At 47.1% G+C, this 16645-nt stretch overlaps 2 protein-coding genes across 4 annotated transcripts; one reads left to right on the forward strand and one right to left on the reverse strand.

Moving 5' to 3' along the window:
• Window positions 328-10125, forward strand: INPP5E (inositol polyphosphate-5-phosphatase E). 3 transcript variants are annotated; one of them, XR_002443592.1, is made up of 12 exons: window positions 328-501; window positions 1213-2254; window positions 3381-3504; window positions 4194-4291; window positions 4951-5075; window positions 5230-5349; window positions 5729-5836; window positions 6754-6915; window positions 7483-7598; window positions 8034-8170; window positions 8764-9051; window positions 9163-10125. XR_002443592.1 is itself a non-coding variant. In XM_021413818.1 (11 exons), exons 2-11 carry the CDS (start codon window positions 1398-1400, stop codon window positions 8894-8896), a joined length of 1980 nt encoding a protein of 659 aa, XP_021269493.1. In that variant the 5' UTR covers window positions 328-501; window positions 1213-1397; the 3' UTR covers window positions 8897-10125. The 3 variants fall into 3 exon arrangements, 2 of the variants coding, with proteins under 2 accessions (XP_021269493.1, XP_021269494.1); XM_021413818.1 differs by having other exon boundaries at window positions 8764-10125; XM_021413819.1 differs by lacking the exon at window positions 5230-5349 and having other exon boundaries at window positions 8764-10125.
• Window positions 10336-16624, reverse strand: PMPCA (peptidase, mitochondrial processing alpha subunit). The gene is made up of 13 exons (XM_021413826.1): window positions 16523-16624; window positions 16238-16440; window positions 16078-16157; window positions 15712-15794; window positions 15344-15438; window positions 15075-15175; window positions 14427-14690; window positions 14079-14171; window positions 13692-13810; window positions 13162-13252; window positions 12839-12901; window positions 12337-12481; window positions 10336-12039 (listed from the first exon to the last, which is right to left on the reverse strand). The coding sequence occupies exons 1-13, from the start codon at window positions 16573-16575 to the stop codon at window positions 11870-11872; spliced, it is 1560 nt and encodes a 519-aa protein (XP_021269501.1). The 5' UTR covers window positions 16576-16624; the 3' UTR covers window positions 10336-11869.

The following is a 16645-nucleotide window of genomic DNA, read 5'->3' on the forward strand; positions in this document are numbered from 1 at the left end:
GGTCCGTACCCGGTCCGGGCACAGCGCGGTGACTTTTCTATGGCTGAAACCTCTGGGCTCCCTCTAGCTTTCTCCTTTCAGTAGAGACTGCCAGACATCTTAATTCAAGAAGGCTTCCTTTCAGCTGGGAGCGGCTATCTTTCCTAAGTGTAAGATTTGACACTGTAAATTCTTAAATAAAATATTTTGCGCTCTGGAGCACTTTCACATTTCACTCCTCCCTGTGGTTCTTGCTTGAGTCCTCCGGCCGCCGGGGGGCGTTGCAGCGCCATGCCGCGGGCGGGGCGGGCCCGGCGCCGCCGCCGTTGCTAAGGCCGAGCCGCGGGGCCTGCTCCTCCGCCGGGCCTCGGGCGGCGGCTGCGGGAGGGAGCGGGGCGGCTCCGGGCCCGCCTGGCGCTGCCGGGGCCCGGGTCTCGCTCGGCGTTGAGGTGGATTCCTCGCGAGGATTCCTCCGCGCGGCGGCGAACCCCGCGAGGGAGCGCGGCCGTGTTCTTCTCAGCGGTGAGTGGGGGTGTCCCCGGGTGTGGGGAAGGGGGGGGCGGTAGCGCGGGGCCGCGCTCCTGGGGCGGGCACGAGGGAGGAGGGCGGGGGTCCCGAGCGTGCGACAGCCGCCTCCTGCTTTGCTCTAGCGGGGCTGTTCGTTCCGGGGGGTTGATGCGGATGCATCCCCTCCTAAAGAGGGCTTGCCTTGAACCCAGCTCTGTATCCCTAAAAGTAGGGGGGGGGCGCGTTCTCGTTTTCAGCAGCAGTGCCCGGGGTTCGATGCGGGAGGAAAAGGCGGCGGTGAGCGCCTGGCTGGGAGCTCCCTGCTGTGAGGCCACAGGAAATTTCCCGGCCTGCGGCGCTGGCTGGAGGCTGAGCGCCGTGACTCGCTGTGCAGCAGGGCCGGCCGGCAGCGTTACAAGGACTGGCAGAGGCGGATGGGCAGTTTTAGCTTGTCGCCATGCTGATGGGGGTACGGAGCTCTTTGCTTAAGGAAACGTGTTCGAGGTGATGTCTGCAGCAGTTGGGAAGCCAGGTCGCCGTTCTGCTCTTGTAAAAATGAGAATAACATTGGTGCAAGGTCGTGTTAAGGTTTGAATTGTTCTAGAACGTGGTCCTACAAGGAGCTGGCTTCCTGACTGCGGTCCGGAGTTTGCAGCTCAGGAAGTTCTCATTCTTACGTGTTTGCTTTGGGAAAATTCAGGTGTTCTACCTCTTGAAATTTTGCAGACAATGCAGCTGCCTACACACACCCCTTCCCTTTGTTCTCAACCAAAGACTGAACTGTCTTCAAGCTCCACGTCTTTCTGGCTTGGATAAAGCTCTGTGAGCCCACAGAGTAAGCAAGGGGAAGAAAGCTATGCTGTGAGGAACTTCACGTGTGGAGCAGTCCGTAGCTGGTACCCAGGAGGAGAATGAGTTCTCTCAATGGATTTTCGCAGCACTCAGGGACATGCGTTACTCAGAGGGCAGAGGGTGGAGCAGTACAGGACCTGCAAGCTAAAAAAGCGGGCAAAGCAGCAAGGAAGGAGGCCAGCGGCAATGGCATGCTAACCTTTGAAGATCCTCCACGTGTGGACACCTTTTTAAATGAAACCTTAAAGTTTCTACCGGATGAACTCAAAGCTAACATGAAAATTAAATCAATTACCCCAAGGCCTCCGAGGAAACCCCGGCTGGAGCGTGCTGCATCTTTGGATGAGAAAAACTGGAGGAGGTGGAGGCGGTTTAGAACTAGTCAGGAAAGTCTGACCGATCCCAATGAGACGAGTTCCTCCAATGGTTCTCTGCAGGAGGCATCTCTCACCTCTCCCATCAGGGGCAGAGCAACCCCCTGCAGTCAGTGTTGCGAGCCAAACTCCTTGCACGGTTCACCAGATGCCTCGGAAGAAAGTCCCGTGGGGAAAAGCAAAGGAAGCACTTCTGACCTGGGGAAACGAGCCTCCGAGATCTCCAGTGCCTTCGGTGGGCTTCTGCGTGGGAAAGCGTTTGCGGGCAGCAAACCCCGGCTGTCCCAAATAATGCCAGCTCGACCTCTGCCGCCCATGGAGCTCAATGTGGCCTCTCATACGCTGAGGACAGCTAATAAGATTGACCCAGATCTGATGGATTATCGCCATTATTCTCAGCACAAGTTTGGGAGGGTAAGCAACAGCTTGAGTGACACCAGGCTGCATGGCAACGGGATGGTCTATGATAATTGCTCCACAGACTCCATGAAATCTACGTTCAGCCTGCTCACTCCCATTCGTTCCAAGGATGTTCGAAGCAGGTACGTCCTCCAGCTTCTTGTGCCAAAGTCTGCTGTGTGTGGTAGGTGCCAGCTGCCTTGCAGAACCCTGATGGTCAGGGGCAGAGAACTTGTAAGTCACTGAAGTTCTCTGTTTTTTAACTTACTGGGGAGACTGGGAGCAGTTTGCAGGTGAAAATACTGGTACAAATACTCTGTATTCTCCTTTTGGCCGTGTGTTGTTTTTCATAAGCAGAAGATTTGCTGTCAGCTTTCTTGTAGTATTTAAGTAAGCTGTTTTGGAAGTATAGGAACAGTAGCTGTGCATGCTAACAGTTGGGAATTTTTCTATAAAAAAGTGCCTTGGTCTTGAACTGAAACATTAATGGGCAGGAAAAAGCCCTTTGCTCAAATGTTATTGTTTGAAATTGTTATGCTGTAGGTGCCTTTGTGTGCCTGCCACAACCCTGCAGGGCGCAGACCATCCTCTGCAGACGCTGGGATTGTTTGGTATGTGTCAGAATCAAGTAGCACCCTGCAAACTGCTTGGGTTTGCCTCAGGAGCTCCTCTGCCTCCAATTTTCCAGGATTCTCTTGAGGAAAAATCTCAGATCTCAGTATAGCACTTTCTCCTACTGGGGCCCTGACCTCTTACTCAAGTTGATTGTCTTCATAATTAGTTAAGCTTAGATTATTGATTGAAGGGGGCCTGATTTTGCTTGTTAAGGTGCTGAATCCTCACTCTAAAGACGTCCCAGCACGCAGCACCAACACTCTGATGTGGCACAGGTCAGCAAGCGTGCTGGAACGTGAAGGACACCAAGTGCTCAGCTGACAACTGTGTGCTGTAGGTACACAGTGCTCTGCAGGACCTCAGGGGATAGATGTCTTTGGACCGTTGATCCAAAGAGTGGGTGGCAGTAATAAAAGGGAAAGTCATTCTGCTTTGAGTTGTCCTATATTTCTCTGCGTGTCAATTACTTCTTGAGTTTCTGAAAACTGCAAATGTTCTGGTAAACTCTTAAGTTAGCAGGATAGTATATAAGGACATTGCTTTCTTGAGCTGAAGGTTTATTCTTGATTCACTCAAGGTTTGAGTGTTACAAATCTGTATTCCAATCATCATGCCGTTTTCTTAGATGCTCTTTTATGGGTCTCCTGTTCACAGAAGCTATTTGGAAGGCAGCCTTTTGGCAAGTGGTGCCTTACTGGGAGCAGAAGAACTTAGCAGATATTTCCCTGATCGGAATATTGGAATTTTTGTGGCCACCTGGAACATGCAAGGCCAGAAGGTACGTGCACGTAATTCTCCAGAATACTTTTGGCAGTGGTAACCCTGTATTTATTAAAGGACTGAGGTGATAGTTTTTTCTTTTCGTGACCTTGTTCCTAGTCAACCTGAGTTCATTGTCTTTACCAAATGACAGGGCCCTCCCGTGCATATTCAGCTTAGTGAGAAAGTCTGGGTCCTGGAGTTCCTCAGGTACTGGGTATGGAAACAGCAAGAAGCTTCCTAGTGCTTCTCTGGCTTTTTGTGGCAGCTCCTTTGCGCTCTGCTGCTGTTAGGGTCATGTGAAGAGGACTGATAGTTCAGTACTTAGAGGACATCTCTAAAGAATATCATCTCCTGCCTGCATCTTTGCTTAGCATAGGAATTTACAATTGATTCAAACTGATGATTGAGAAGCTGTGCTTGGAGGAACACAAGCAGCCCTTGTGGTGTTCAGTAAGTAGCCTGTGAACTTGGTGAAAAAATACGTGTCAGGGGAAATGAGGAATGTCACATCCTCAGCCCGTGTAGCTCACCTGCAGAGTGTTGGTCACTGCTGGAGTGACAGCAGTTGGGATCTACCTTTGGGAAGGAGTATTCTTTGTATTATCCTATTTTAGGAGCGTGAGCTGTTTGTAGAGCTTGTAGCTTTATCTGCACTTCTACTTTTGTATTAACTATTTCATAATTTTTTTTTTTTTTTAATAACAGGAGCTTCCAGAGAATCTGGATGACTTCTTGTTACCAACAGATCCTGACTATGCCCAGGACATGTATGTCATTGGGGTTCAAGAAGGCTGTCCAGACAGGTAGCAAAAACAATGTAATGAACTGTCCTTTTTTCTTGTTAGCTAGTAGCTCTGTTTTTAATTAGTCTGGAAATAATCATATTCTTCGTGAACCGCCTTGTAAAGTCTGTGAATTGTATTGCATGAGCACCATGGGAAATGGGTGTTAGAGGAAAATGTCACAAAAATCTATAAATAGAGAACTTGGCCCGTCCGCAGGGCAGCTAACAGAAGAACTCCTGTTCAGTAAGCTTGTTATCTAAGCCAGCTGTAGCCTAGCTCACTGACTGCTGCTGTTAGCAATCTTGTGCTCATTAGTACTACGTTACTCCAAAATTGACTATATAAGATTGACTAGCCCTAGAAAAGCAGGTCAGAGCTTCGTGTCAGTCCCTGCTTTTTTTTTTTTTTTTTTTTAGATTATCTTTTCAGTGGGAATTGTTTTTCCTTGGATTGGAAAGATCAGTCACCAATGTGCAGGCCCTGCTCCATAGCTTATGCAGTCATGACTTGGACTGAGCAGCCTTCGTTGCAGCATTGCTTTGGCAGCGGAGGTTTTGCTTATACTTACTTGCCTTTCTTCATTAGAGAGATGGCTCTGTTTTCACCGTGCTGATTTTCTTTCCTGGTTATTGTCTCTTGTACTGTCTTTGTGATCCAGCTGTTGTTCTCTCCTGCAGAAGAGAGTGGGAAATCCGCCTCCAAGAGACCCTGGGCCCCCACTACGTCATGCTCTACTCTGCTGCGCACGGGGTGCTCTACATGTCCGTCTTCATTCGAAGGGACCTGATCTGGTTCTGCTCAGGTGTGTGGTCCAGTATGAGCTGGAGAATGGGGAGGTGAAAGGACTGCTGCTACCAGGTGTCTTGTCCTTTTCTCCAGGGCTGTCTCTCTCCTCCCTTTCGTACTCATTCTCTCTGGAGCTTTTCTCTAACAGCAGCTTCTCTTTCTCCTTCCAGAAGTGGAATATGCCACAGTGACAACTCGAATCGTATCTCAGATCAAAACCAAGGGAGCTCTGGGAATCTGCTTCACGTTTTTTGGGACCTCCTTTCTCTTCATTACCTCCCATTTCACATGTGAGACGCTTACAGTTCTGTTAGAAGTGTCCTGACCGAGGAAGGAGGGGGGAGATTTTCGAAAGTAAGAAGGCTGCAGGGGAACACAAGAACAGGACAGATTGAAGTCAAAGCTCAGTGCTGCTGTGCTGAAGAGGGTGAGGGAGGGGGATATGTTTGGTAGCAAACTTGAAAAGAAACTGTTCAGAAAACAAAAATGAGCTCTGCGCATTTGTTTCCCTTTTTCCACACTTTCTGCCATTATTTATTAGTCTGCATGCTCCCTGGGTCACTGTTCCTTTTTATTTGTGGAATGTCTGATTCCCATTGAAAGCTATTGTTATCATCAGAAATGGAGCTGAATGCAAATGATGCCAGTGGTGGGATTTCTGTATTTCAGCTGGGGACAGTAAGGTGAATGAGAGGAAGCTGGACTACAACAAAACCATCCAAGCACTTACCCTTCCTAAGGTCGTTCCGGACACGAATCCGTATCGATCCAGCTCTAGTAAGTGTGAAACATTCTTGTGGATGAGCCCAGATGAGCAGGGTTCGTGCAGAACGAAGGAGAGTGCACAAAGGAAGAGAGGAAGAGAAGGCTTGTTGGAGTTAGTTGATACAAAAAGGGACCGTGTGTCTTTCTCTGTGAGGGTGGTTATTATTCACACGATTTTCTCATTTTTCCTTGAAGCATAATTTTGGGGATATTTGAGAGAAGAACTTGAGGAGGAGGAAGAGTGTTCAGAAGTCATTTTAATGTGATGTATTTTTTTCTCAGAGGGGCACTAAGATAATTTTTGTGTGATCTTACAAATACTACGTTTTGTTTTTCTAGTGGTTTCTAGAACTAGCAAAAATTAGCTTTTCAGAACTTAGGGAAAGAACTTTATTACTTCAGTTTGCAAATGTATTGTTTGCCACATTCCATTATTGTTTCTTAATACTGTGAAGTTAACGTGATGTCTGGATGTAGAGCTCAGTCCTCCTTCTAGGAGAAAGGGCTTCTGCCTGCAGTGTAGCACCAGTTTCTGCAGTCATACCATTTTAGGCTTACAGATGGATGGATCTGTTTTCCTTGTTCCTGCGTTACTTTTAAAATTCTTTTTTTTACTGCTTTTTTAAATTACCTTGTTCTCTGATGTCCACAGGCAGAAAACATGCTCAAGTGTTACATCTCTTGTTAATAAAAAGTAGTTTATGCCCATTCCTTGAACATAGCTAGCAGCGCTCTCAGTTAACTCTGCATCCTACAGTTCTCGTTTCTAAAGAATGGAGGGAGTTTCGTTTCAACGAACATGGAGCTACATCACATGCTTTATTTTTCCTCGAAACTCAAAGGGAAAGAGAAGTTTGGGATTTTTGTCTGGTTTCGGAAGTGTTTCGAATGTTTCCTTTGACACCCATGCTTCTGCCTTGAATTTGCAGGTGATGTCACAACTCGGTTTGATGAAGTATTCTGGTTTGGTGACTTCAACTTCCGACTGAATAAGGACCGTGAAACTGTGGATTCCATCTTGAACCAGAATCCCGAAACAGGCGTCTCCAAACTACTGGCCTATGACCAGCTTACCAGTGAAATGGGGAGAGGTAATAACAGCTGTGCTTCTCCCCAGCCTGCAGGAACAAAGTTTTCTACACGTAGAAATGATTACAGCCCACTCCCTATTTCCTGAACATGTTCACTGCTTTCCCTTGTTAAGATCACTAGAAAGGGAACTCAGTAGTTGCCGAATCTAGTGGGAGTCTGTTGAAGAGAATTCTGCATTTTGCTGTGCATCTTGTGGAGTCTGCCAAGCTATTTATTGCTCTGTTTCATCTGACTCCTCTGTAAAATGGACATCATTATCTCACAGCACCGCTGGCATTTAGATTGAGCAGACAGCATATGCAAAGCACTGTGAGCTTTCAATGGAAGGGAAAGTACATACAGATAGTGCTGTTGTTTGTTTCAGTGGGCACAGACTAGCTGTTCATCTTCACTATTTAAGAACCTGAGCTTCCTACGTTTCCAGAGCCTAGTCTTCTATAGTCATGTATGTACATGCTTGCTGTTCCTACCCAGCATCAGTTCAACAGTGTTGAATAAGTGCAGAATGTGTGCCAGGGTGTTGGGAAGGAGTCTGTTGTTTATGTTGTTCTCTCCCTCCCATACAGGGTCTATCTTCAAAGGATTCCAAGAGGCTGACATTCATTTCCGTCCTTCCTACAAGTTTGACATAGGAAAGGACAGCTATGACACCACTTCCAAACAGAGGACTCCTTCCTACACGGTAAGAGAGGATTTCAGAGCAGCGCTCTTGGAAGGGCTGCTTTGGCTTTTACCTGTCTCCAGAGGGGATTCTCACCTACATTGAAAAGCTGCCTTGAATGTGCTCCCTGCTGTAGCAGGTCTGCATGAGATACAGCCATGCTGAAATTTGTCAAGGGCAGCAGGGCACGTGGAACTTGGAAGAAGGGATTGTGGAATGCACGAGTTTGTCACAGACTGCCAAGCTCACTTTTTCCTGCCTCACCTCCTGTTACGGTGCATTATCCTCTGTGCTCAGAACTGGACACAGAAGTGCTATTGGGATCAGACATACGTTCTTCGTGACTGTATCCCTGCCCAAGAATTTCACTCAGTAGAGTGTAATAAATGAACTGGTGCTTCTCTCCAGTGTAAATAGGCAAAGGGAGTTACCATGAGTTTCCTCTCTGTCTCCCAGGATCGAGTGGTGTTCCGCAGCCGGTACCGAGACGACATCCAAGCTGTTAAATACTCATCTTGTCCTGTGATCAAAACTTCAGACCACCGTCCTGTGTTTGCGTTGTTCCGTGTGAAAGTGAGGCCTGGCAGAGACAAGTGAGTGCCTCTTGGTGCCGTTCTGTGTAACTGCACGTCTGCAGCAATCCTGAGGACGTGCTCCTTCTCAGTGTTTGTCGCACTGAGAGAGTCCCAAAACACAGTTAATCCCCTGCAGTGCCCTGTAGCACGGTTGGTTTTTTTACCCAATGTATATTGCAGTGGTCAGAGCAATAATAGTGCTTAAGCCTTGCAGCTAACATCAGAAATCCTGGCTGCCAGGTCTCTTAATCCTCCTGAGGGGAGATAAATGAAGTCTGTTGCTACTGTGTTGTTTTTGTTTCAGAGCTATGAAGAACAATATGCTGCACGTATACCTCTTGTGAATGCAATTATTTTCATGCTTAAATTGAAAGTAGATTTGCCTTTTTATGACCAATTTGTTCTTTGTTTAAATGTATTGTGAAAAACCCTATCTTGTTGCTGGGGGAGAAATCTGCTTCGCTCGTTTTCTCCCAGAGCAATATTTGAATGCCTCAAAAAAGGTTTAAAAAAAATAAATCTGGCCCTCTGTTTTCTGAACTAGTTGGTAAATGTTGGGCAAACAAGAATGCATTTGTGCCCCAATCTAATGGCTTGTTCTTATATTGTAGTATTCCACTTGCTGCAGGGCAGTTTGACAGAGAACTCTACTTAATTGGGATAAAGAGACGGATTACAAGGGAACTTCAGAATCGACGACAGCAAAAGGACCAAAAATCCAGCAGCATATGTAGCATTTCCTGAGCTAAGAACTCTGCAACGCTTGGCTTAGAGGTGCCTGGAAAGAGGATTTCAAGCCACAGCAAAATCTGCAGGGAATTGTCTGCTTAAGCACCTCTGGCAGTTGCTGGGGCTTGTGAAGAATGTCTTAAACCTCATCCTGGATTCATTTGCATGAGGTAATCCATATAGCTCAAATGCTTTTGCTGAAGAAAAAGGAGTTGGTTATTTAGGGCATCCATTCCAGCAGACGCAATATTTCTGACCATACTGTCTTTGGAAATGACCAGGTGCAGTCTGCCTCTTCTAGGATGGCTCCATGCAGGGTCCACATCTCTTGGAACTGGCATGACTGGGGGCAAGGGACCTAAGAAAAAAACCTGCAGGAAGGTGAAAACGTTGGTTTGTCTCTTTGATTTGATCAGGTTAACCCATGTATGTTGTGGGGTTTTTTTTCCTTATGTGTAGCTGAATGTGCAGTGTTCTGTAAAATGTGTAATGGGGACCAGTTAGGGGACTCTGGCAGTTCTGTCTGGGGATGGTTACTCCTGTGTTGGGCTTTTTTGGTCCTCAGCAGCAGGGTCTGTATGAGTGTACTCTTGTACATTCGAGGTGTACAAGCATTGCCTTTCAATAACTGCTCTGTAGGCCTTTTGTTAGTGGGGGGGTACCAGTCTCTCACCCCATACGTTTGTCTGTTAAGACTGCTGGAAGCAATCCCTTCCTTAAATCACTCCTCCCCCACTTCTCCTGCAGCAGGACACTCAAGTTGAAGCCAACAGTCTAAATGCAGCTAATGTAATGCTCCACCAAAGTGATTAAGATGTTAAACAAGTACTGAGGAAGCAAGCAGGGAAACTGCAGCAATTCAGATCAGCGCAATTCTGTTACCTCTGATGACGGTTAAATTCCCTTTGTTTTTATTTTCCCAATTCAGTGAACTGTGAATCACTTTGCCATTTTTGACGTAGCGTTGTCCTAAGGCTAAATTTACACATGAAGTGGTATGGCATTGGTAAAAGGTGAAGTACAGCTAATATTTGATAGGCACAGATTGGCTGGGTTATTAATCACCTCAGTACGTAACACCATGCAAACAATTTGGAAGTGCTGCTAACTATGCAACCTGTCCAAGACAGGGCTTCTGTTCTGCGGTACAAACATCTATGGCACTGACCTGTCTGTAGCCACCAGGATTTGGATTTCCTTTCTTTTTAAAGGAATAAAAAAATAAATGAGTATGGTACCTTAAATGAGAGCCAGTCTTATTGCAGGGCGATCAGAACTGCAGCCATCTGACTGTGATCCTGCTAACCCTTCGGGTGACCTTAGCCATTCTTCATCTGGAAAACCAAGACAGGCTTCTTTGGTATTATTTGCACTAAATAAATAAAGGGCATTTCACCTGCCAGCTCAGGAAACTTAGTGCTTAACTGCTCAATTTCAGAAATCTTGCTACTTGCTTCAGTCATTTAGAGGTTTCTTTATTCTCTTTAAAAACATGCACAGCAATTGAATAAGACTTCCACACCGTGAGTTCTGTGAGGAGCAACGTAACATGTTTTGTTCCAGTTCTGTAAGGTATGGTGATGAAGCAGATCACAGCTGCCTCGTGGTATTCTGCTCCCAGTTTGGTCGTTCCTTACGATACACAACGAGCCAGTGACATGCTGCGATGCAGCTGTCTCCATTTTTAAGCCCACAGAGCAAGGGATTATTCAAATCAAGGTGCTTTCTCTCTCCTGGGTCCCCGTTTCTTCAGCATGTTGAATGTTTGCCATTTTTTTCTCTTTCTGGAGCACGATGGCAGTCCCAAGCCATCACTTTCAATATCATGAGCTTTCTAAACGTTGGCATTTCATTGAGCTTAACTGCTAGCTGAGCTCCACTCCAGTGTAGGACTGACAGCTCTGCCTTCTTTTTTGCCAGGCCTTAAGTTAATCTGACTGACACTTTGAAGAAAGGTAGGGTACAAGTTTCAGGTGCAGCAGCAGCTCCTTTCAATACGGATTTAGGAGTAAAAAACAACTTTTATTCTTTAGCATAATTCACTTTTAAGTGAAAATCTACTTTCCCTTGGGTTCTAGCATAATTATTAAGTTACACCTAGACATATGATTTCTAAGAGTGTTACAGATGGTAAATGACAGCAGTGAAATAATCCATGATGCTTGGAACAGAACCTGCATTGCAGGACGCTTGCTGCCTATTTTCATATGGATAATAACCAATATTTTCCCAAGTCATTTTGACCAAATACTTGTTCACCCTGGTAACAGCTGTAATATTCTCTGAATTCAGATATGTAAGCCAAGCTCTTCAGCAGCATTTTCAGCAGCCTTCCTATACCCACACAAGTCTGATGCCTCACAGTGTGTCTCACTGGAGTACAACAGCTTGTCAAACTGAACTGTAATCTAAAGCAAATTCTTTACCAACAAGTGTGGTGAGCACCCTTCTGAGGGAAAGCTATTAATTAGAGGAACACAGCCCTAATTATTGGCCTGAAGCCTTCTGTTATTTAATCCCATCTGGCCTGCTGCCACCTGTCTGCCCTGCAAGGGTGCTGTGCCTGCCAGGGAAGGCAGGTCACTCCATTCCTCAAGGCACACTGCTGCTGCTGAAAAGGCTGCTCCTACAATATGACTTAGTGATAATACACAGCAGTGCCTCCTCAGGTACACACTTTCAGTTGCAGTGATAAATATCGGGGGTTGCTGTGCTCCCCCCAGTACCAAGAGAAGGCTGTATACACCCATCTTCTCTTGAGGGTCAGAGTACTCATCCCGAGCCACAATGGACCTGTAAATCCAACACCATGAGCTCTTCGTAGCCCAGTGTTCTGAAGCAGCTTTGCTCAGCTGTAATATCGCTCCGTGTTTGCACAGTGTGCCTGGAAACATCTGGGAGGGAGTGGAGTTGTAGCAGTATTATAAACGCACAAAAAAAAGAAGAAAGAAGCAGCAAGTCTCTCAGGCAGATTCAGGAAGAGCTGCTTTATCGAAAGAGCCGGTACATCCGAGGAAGCCGACCATCCTTACTGGAAAGTGCCTCTTGGATGTGTTCATAAGTGGGCAGATCTGTCAAGTCACCCAGTGCAGCCACAGCTGGCTTTTTATGGAGCATCTTAGTGACCACTCTCTTGATGTCAGAGGATTTCACCTTACCTGCAGTGAAAAAAAAGGAAAAAAAAAAAGCCAGAGCTGTAACAGCCACGTTCTAAATAGCACAGATATAGACCTTCTCTACCAGGCTTCAGCTTTTGCCCTTCTTCTGACAAACAAACCCACACCAAAGCCACGCTAGCTTGCAAGCAACTGAAACGATCAGTTTGAAATATGTGTCTAGTATTTATGTCCTCATCCTAGAGCAATTCATCTACGCTATAAGAATATCTCTTTTAAGTTGCCACCCCCAGATTGTACCTACAAATCAATCCAGGGAAGGAAAATTGGTTTACTCACTGATGAGTGCACAGAGCTCGTGAGGTAGTTTCCTTGTGTTTGTTGCCAACACTTGCCTTCCCACATCTTCAAAGATAACTGGTCTAGACTCAAGGTTCATCATGAGCATAGATTTCAGTTGCGTTTTCGCCCGCTCAAGTTCTACCTGCAAACGAGCAGCAAATACAAACATCTGCAAAAAGGACTGGCCACTGCTCTCTAATACAAGCTACCACTGTTTTCTGGAAAACACAAGAGTGGCTGGATTAGTGCCATATTCTGGTCCAAACAGCCTTTCTTTTGCTCTAAGATTGTTGTGAAAAGCTGTGGAGCACTTCAGAGTTGTGCAAAGATCTGCCTCTTTGTGAACACACTGCTAAAGTTACTACGTTCTTTTATGGAAATACATGAAGTACTACAGAAGTTCACCCCCACAAGGCCAATACAATGCAAAAATGCCATGCAAAAAAAAAAAACTTCAGCTCAAAGACCATCTACGTAGTCTGCAAGTTAGGTTGCTGACCTCTCCTATTGCTCCTGCCATTAGAATGAATTCTCTTGTGATGATTTCCACCATCTCTCGCACCTAAGAAAAACAGATATTTGAAAGAAAGTTAGAAAAGTGATTAATATTCTGTTAGGACAGCATAACGTGCTCAACATCTAGTTTAATTCAGAAGAATGTTCTGTTGGATTCCAATAGTTTTGCAGTGTTACAAGTTTATAGATAATCTGCTACCCCTACGTTATCCTCAAGTACAAAAGATCTAATTCATATCACTGTTTGGTCATAAGTGATGCAATTACTGTTTAAGGACACCTATCTTTGAATACAGGACTGTATACCTGTTTGGGATCTGCACTGGCATGTATACACAGGAGACCTGTGTCCTCGTAACTGTGGTGGTAAGAAGTTGCATTATACATCCAGTGGTGCCTGTGAGTACACAAACAGAATGTTAAAAGTTTAGAAAATAGAATCTAAGTATCAAATTAAAGAAACATGGACAGCACGTCCCCTCCTCGCTCATTTTCAGGCTTCTCAGTAGTGCTACAAGGAACTGTCAGTCCCTGCCTCTGACAGTCTTTCCTTCTTGTCCTCTGAATCCTTCAGACTAAAAAGAAAACAGTGGAGTAGTATTACTAGTACCTACAGCTAATTCTTTTAGTATTCCCTGCCTGGATTGGGCTAATGGAAGAAGACAGGATTCCAGCTCACTTCTGACCTTTCACCCTTTCAAAATGCCCAGTAATGAGCAAATCAGTCTTGTATATTTCCAGCAGAATAAGCCGATGTCTTTCACAGGACAAGGCCTTCCACATCAGCCTGCTGCAGAAGACAGTGTCTGCTATCCATTAAGCAAACAGAAACAAACCTGTTGAGCACATTGAGATACAGTCGGGTGAACATGCCCTTGCCAGGCCCTCCAGCTGAAAAAGAGCCACCGCCTCCCATCATCATATTTAATACTGCAAAGGGAATGAAGTCGTCCTCCTGAAATACAAGAAGAAATTCCATCACCTAACAGCAGAGACCAAGCAGGGCTCTCAAGGATCAAGGATGAGAAGAGAGAGAAAGAATCAGAAACAGCACAAGGGGAACGTAAAGATCAGTGCCTTTATCAAATGGTCAGTGAACAAGCTGCTTGTACAGACAGGTTCCATCAGCAGCAAGGGTGCCAGTGTTTATGTACTGAGACATAGTAGCCTGAGCTTCTGCAAGTACAGCCAACCAACACACAGTATCTTAGGTCGATACTTACTAAAAATGAGCAGCTTTCTAACCCAATCATAATGTGGGTGAGCTCTGGGATTGGGGTAGGGCCCAGGCTCACATCTGACATGTCTTTTTCAACCTGTGTGAAAAGCAGACAAACTTATTAGGATTGATTTTCACATCTGTTTTATCTGGCTTGATAAATTTCTATTCATTAACTCGTCACCCAGATAAGGGCTGCCACGGCCGGTTTGGGATCACATTCATAACTACTTCTATAAAAACAGTATGTCATTTTAAAAAAGCAAGTCCTGTTAAAAAAAAAAAAAAAAAGTTCAAATCCAAATCAGCAACTCCACCAGAAAGGAAAAGGCCACCTCCACCTTCCTTTTACCTTGACAATGCCGCCCGTGTACTGAGCCACAGATCTGTCCACGTCCTGGCTCTGCGCGCTACCCCACACCGGCTCCACTCCAAGCAGGTACTTCTTGGCACACGCCACTAACTGCTCGTGCTCGATTCCCACCCCCGCCAGCACCATCCTGTCCGGCGTGTAGTAATTGCGCAGGTACGAGTGCAAGACTTTCTGATCAATTTTGTCAGTGTTTTCCACTGGGCAGAACCTCTTCAGTCCAACTGTATTTTCCCTGTAGGCTGCCTAAAAGGAAACAGGTACGTTGAAGTGGCAAATATTAGTTCACCCCCTCGATCTACACCTTCTGTTTTAGAATTATGCCTGTTTGAGACTTAGGAGAAAGGCCAGACTGAGCATTGTTTCACTGATGTTAGCATAAATTAACATCTAAGCAAGGGTAATGTATGGTCACTATTAACTTAGATTGAAATCTTTCATGTATAAAATGGAGAGCTCCAAAATGGAGAGGCAGCAAAGTTCTCCCTCGTACCACTGAGACCTGAGTAACACAAAAATCTGTTTTCGAAACGCTGAATTTAACCCTGCAGTTGAGGGAAAACTGAGGAAGAGGATGCAGCGTGTCTCATGCAGGGTACTGCACACAGGACAGGCTTCCCAGTGTTTTACCGCATGGATCATTTCTGTGAGGAGAGGCTCTGGGTCAGGTCTCATATTCAAGTCCTCGAGCTCAAACCGTACAGCCATTCGAGTCATCTCAATTTCTTCATCTACAACAAGAGAGAAAGCGAGAGATAACAACCGCCAGGCGAGATAGCCACTTGCTGCATGAGAACCCTTCAGCTTCTTGATGAGCACCATCTAATGAAGAGTTCTGAAGTCTACTTAGAGTCCCGCTTTGGGACTCCCATTTTGAGGCAGATATTATGTTCCCGGACCTGATAACCTGGGCCGCAGCGCTACGTCAGCCAGCAAGTTGACCACCGTGTCCAGGCCTTTGGCATCAGCAGAAACAGCGTACATGATGGTGTCCCTGCAAGGCAAGCAGATGGGTGCTGCACTGAGAATCACATCCGCCCAGTAACGGTGCTTCAGGGCATTGTAGCTAAAGATGCTTGCCCATGACTCAATAAATGCTTTGAAAAGGCAACGGTGCTGGCTTTCGTTACCCCGCCAGTTCACTTTAGGGACTACTTAGCAGTGCCACAAGCAGGTTTCTGCTGCTCGGAGGAATAAAGCAACTTTTGCTGTCACAGTGACAGTGACTGTCAGTCACCTCAAAGAGAACAGAGGAAAACCATCGTACCTTGAAGCCTGGCAGTCACAGATGCCTCCGTGCTTTTCTAAGGTGAGGAGAATTTCATCTTTGCTGCTAAACTGTGCTGTGGACTAAGCACAAAGACAGTCCGTGTCACAAGGCAGCAGAGTGGCAACTATTTATAACCCTTCCACGCAACCCAGAGCAAGCATCTGCTGCTCCAGCACTGTGGCCTCCCCTGTTAAGTCAAACCTTTTGTTAAATACTCACTGAGTGCAGCGATGGGAGCACCACAGACCTTAGATAGCATCAGCACCCATTCGCACAGACCAAACGGGCACTGCCGCTGCGTCCCCCGGCCCTGCCCTCACGCTGCCGTGCTGCACGCAGACCGGGGGACCCCGCGGTACTCACGGAGAACGCCAGCTTCTCCAGGAAGTGCGCGATGCCGCTCAGGTACTTCGCTTCGTGCCGCGATCCGGAGTTGACGAGGACTGGCGGCAGAGAGCAGGAGGTCAGCGCGATCCCACGCCAGCGATCGCCGCCATCGCCCCGCCCGCCCGCCGCTACTCACGGCCCACGGTGCAGAACTGCCCGAACTTGTTCTGGGAGGCGACGCGCAGCCCGTTCTCCAGCACCGTCACCCGCGTCTCGAAGCGCTCCCGGCCCTCGGCCGCCGCGAACACGGCTTTGGGCACGCCGGGCAGCGGGCACGTCAGCGACACGCTGGGGTAGGATCCGCCGCCGCTGTAGCTCCGGGCGGCCGCCAGCCCGCACCTACGGGATAGCCAAAACCGCCGTTAGGGGAGGGGCCGCCGTTACCGAGAGTAACGAGCTCCCTCCCCGCGCCGGGGCTCACCGCCGGGCCGGGCCCCACGCGCCGCGCCGCAGCCATCCCACGGCGGCCGCCATCTTGCCCGAGAGCCTCGCTTCCGGCCGGCGCCGGGTCACGTGAGCAGCACGCGGGGTGAGGGCGGGAAAG

This window comes from Numida meleagris, chromosome 16, assembly GCF_002078875.1.
Source record: "Numida meleagris isolate 19003 breed g44 Domestic line chromosome 16, NumMel1.0, whole genome shotgun sequence".
Lineage (NCBI taxonomy): Eukaryota > Metazoa > Chordata > Aves > Galliformes > Numididae > Numida > Numida meleagris.

What these genes read in the sequence shown, in the direction of transcription:
- PMPCA (XM_021413826.1), bottom strand. Translation starts at nt 16,575, where the DNA reads ATGGCGGCCGCCGTGGGATGGCTGCGGCGCGGCGCGTGGGGCCCGGCC. An exon ending in TGGAGAAGCTGGCGTTCTCC is followed by an intron (nt 15,795 to 16,077) that starts GTGAGTACCGCG and finishes CTTTGTGCTTAG; the next exon opens with TCCACAGCACAGTTTAGCAG. An exon ending in CGAGCTCTGTGCACTCATCA is followed by an intron (nt 12,040 to 12,336) that starts GTGAGTAAACCA and finishes TTTTCACTGCAG; the next exon opens with GTAAGGTGAAATCCTCTGAC.
- INPP5E (XM_021413818.1), top strand. Translation starts at nt 1,398, where the DNA reads ATGAGTTCTCTCAATGGATTTTCGCAGCACTCAGGGACATGCGTTACT. An exon ending in GGAACATGCAAGGCCAGAAG is followed by an intron (nt 3,505 to 4,193) that starts GTACGTGCACGT and finishes TTTTAATAACAG; the next exon opens with GAGCTTCCAGAGAATCTGGA. An exon ending in CATTACCTCCCATTTCACAT is followed by an intron (nt 5,350 to 5,728) that starts GTGAGACGCTTA and finishes TCTGTATTTCAG; the next exon opens with CTGGGGACAGTAAGGTGAAT.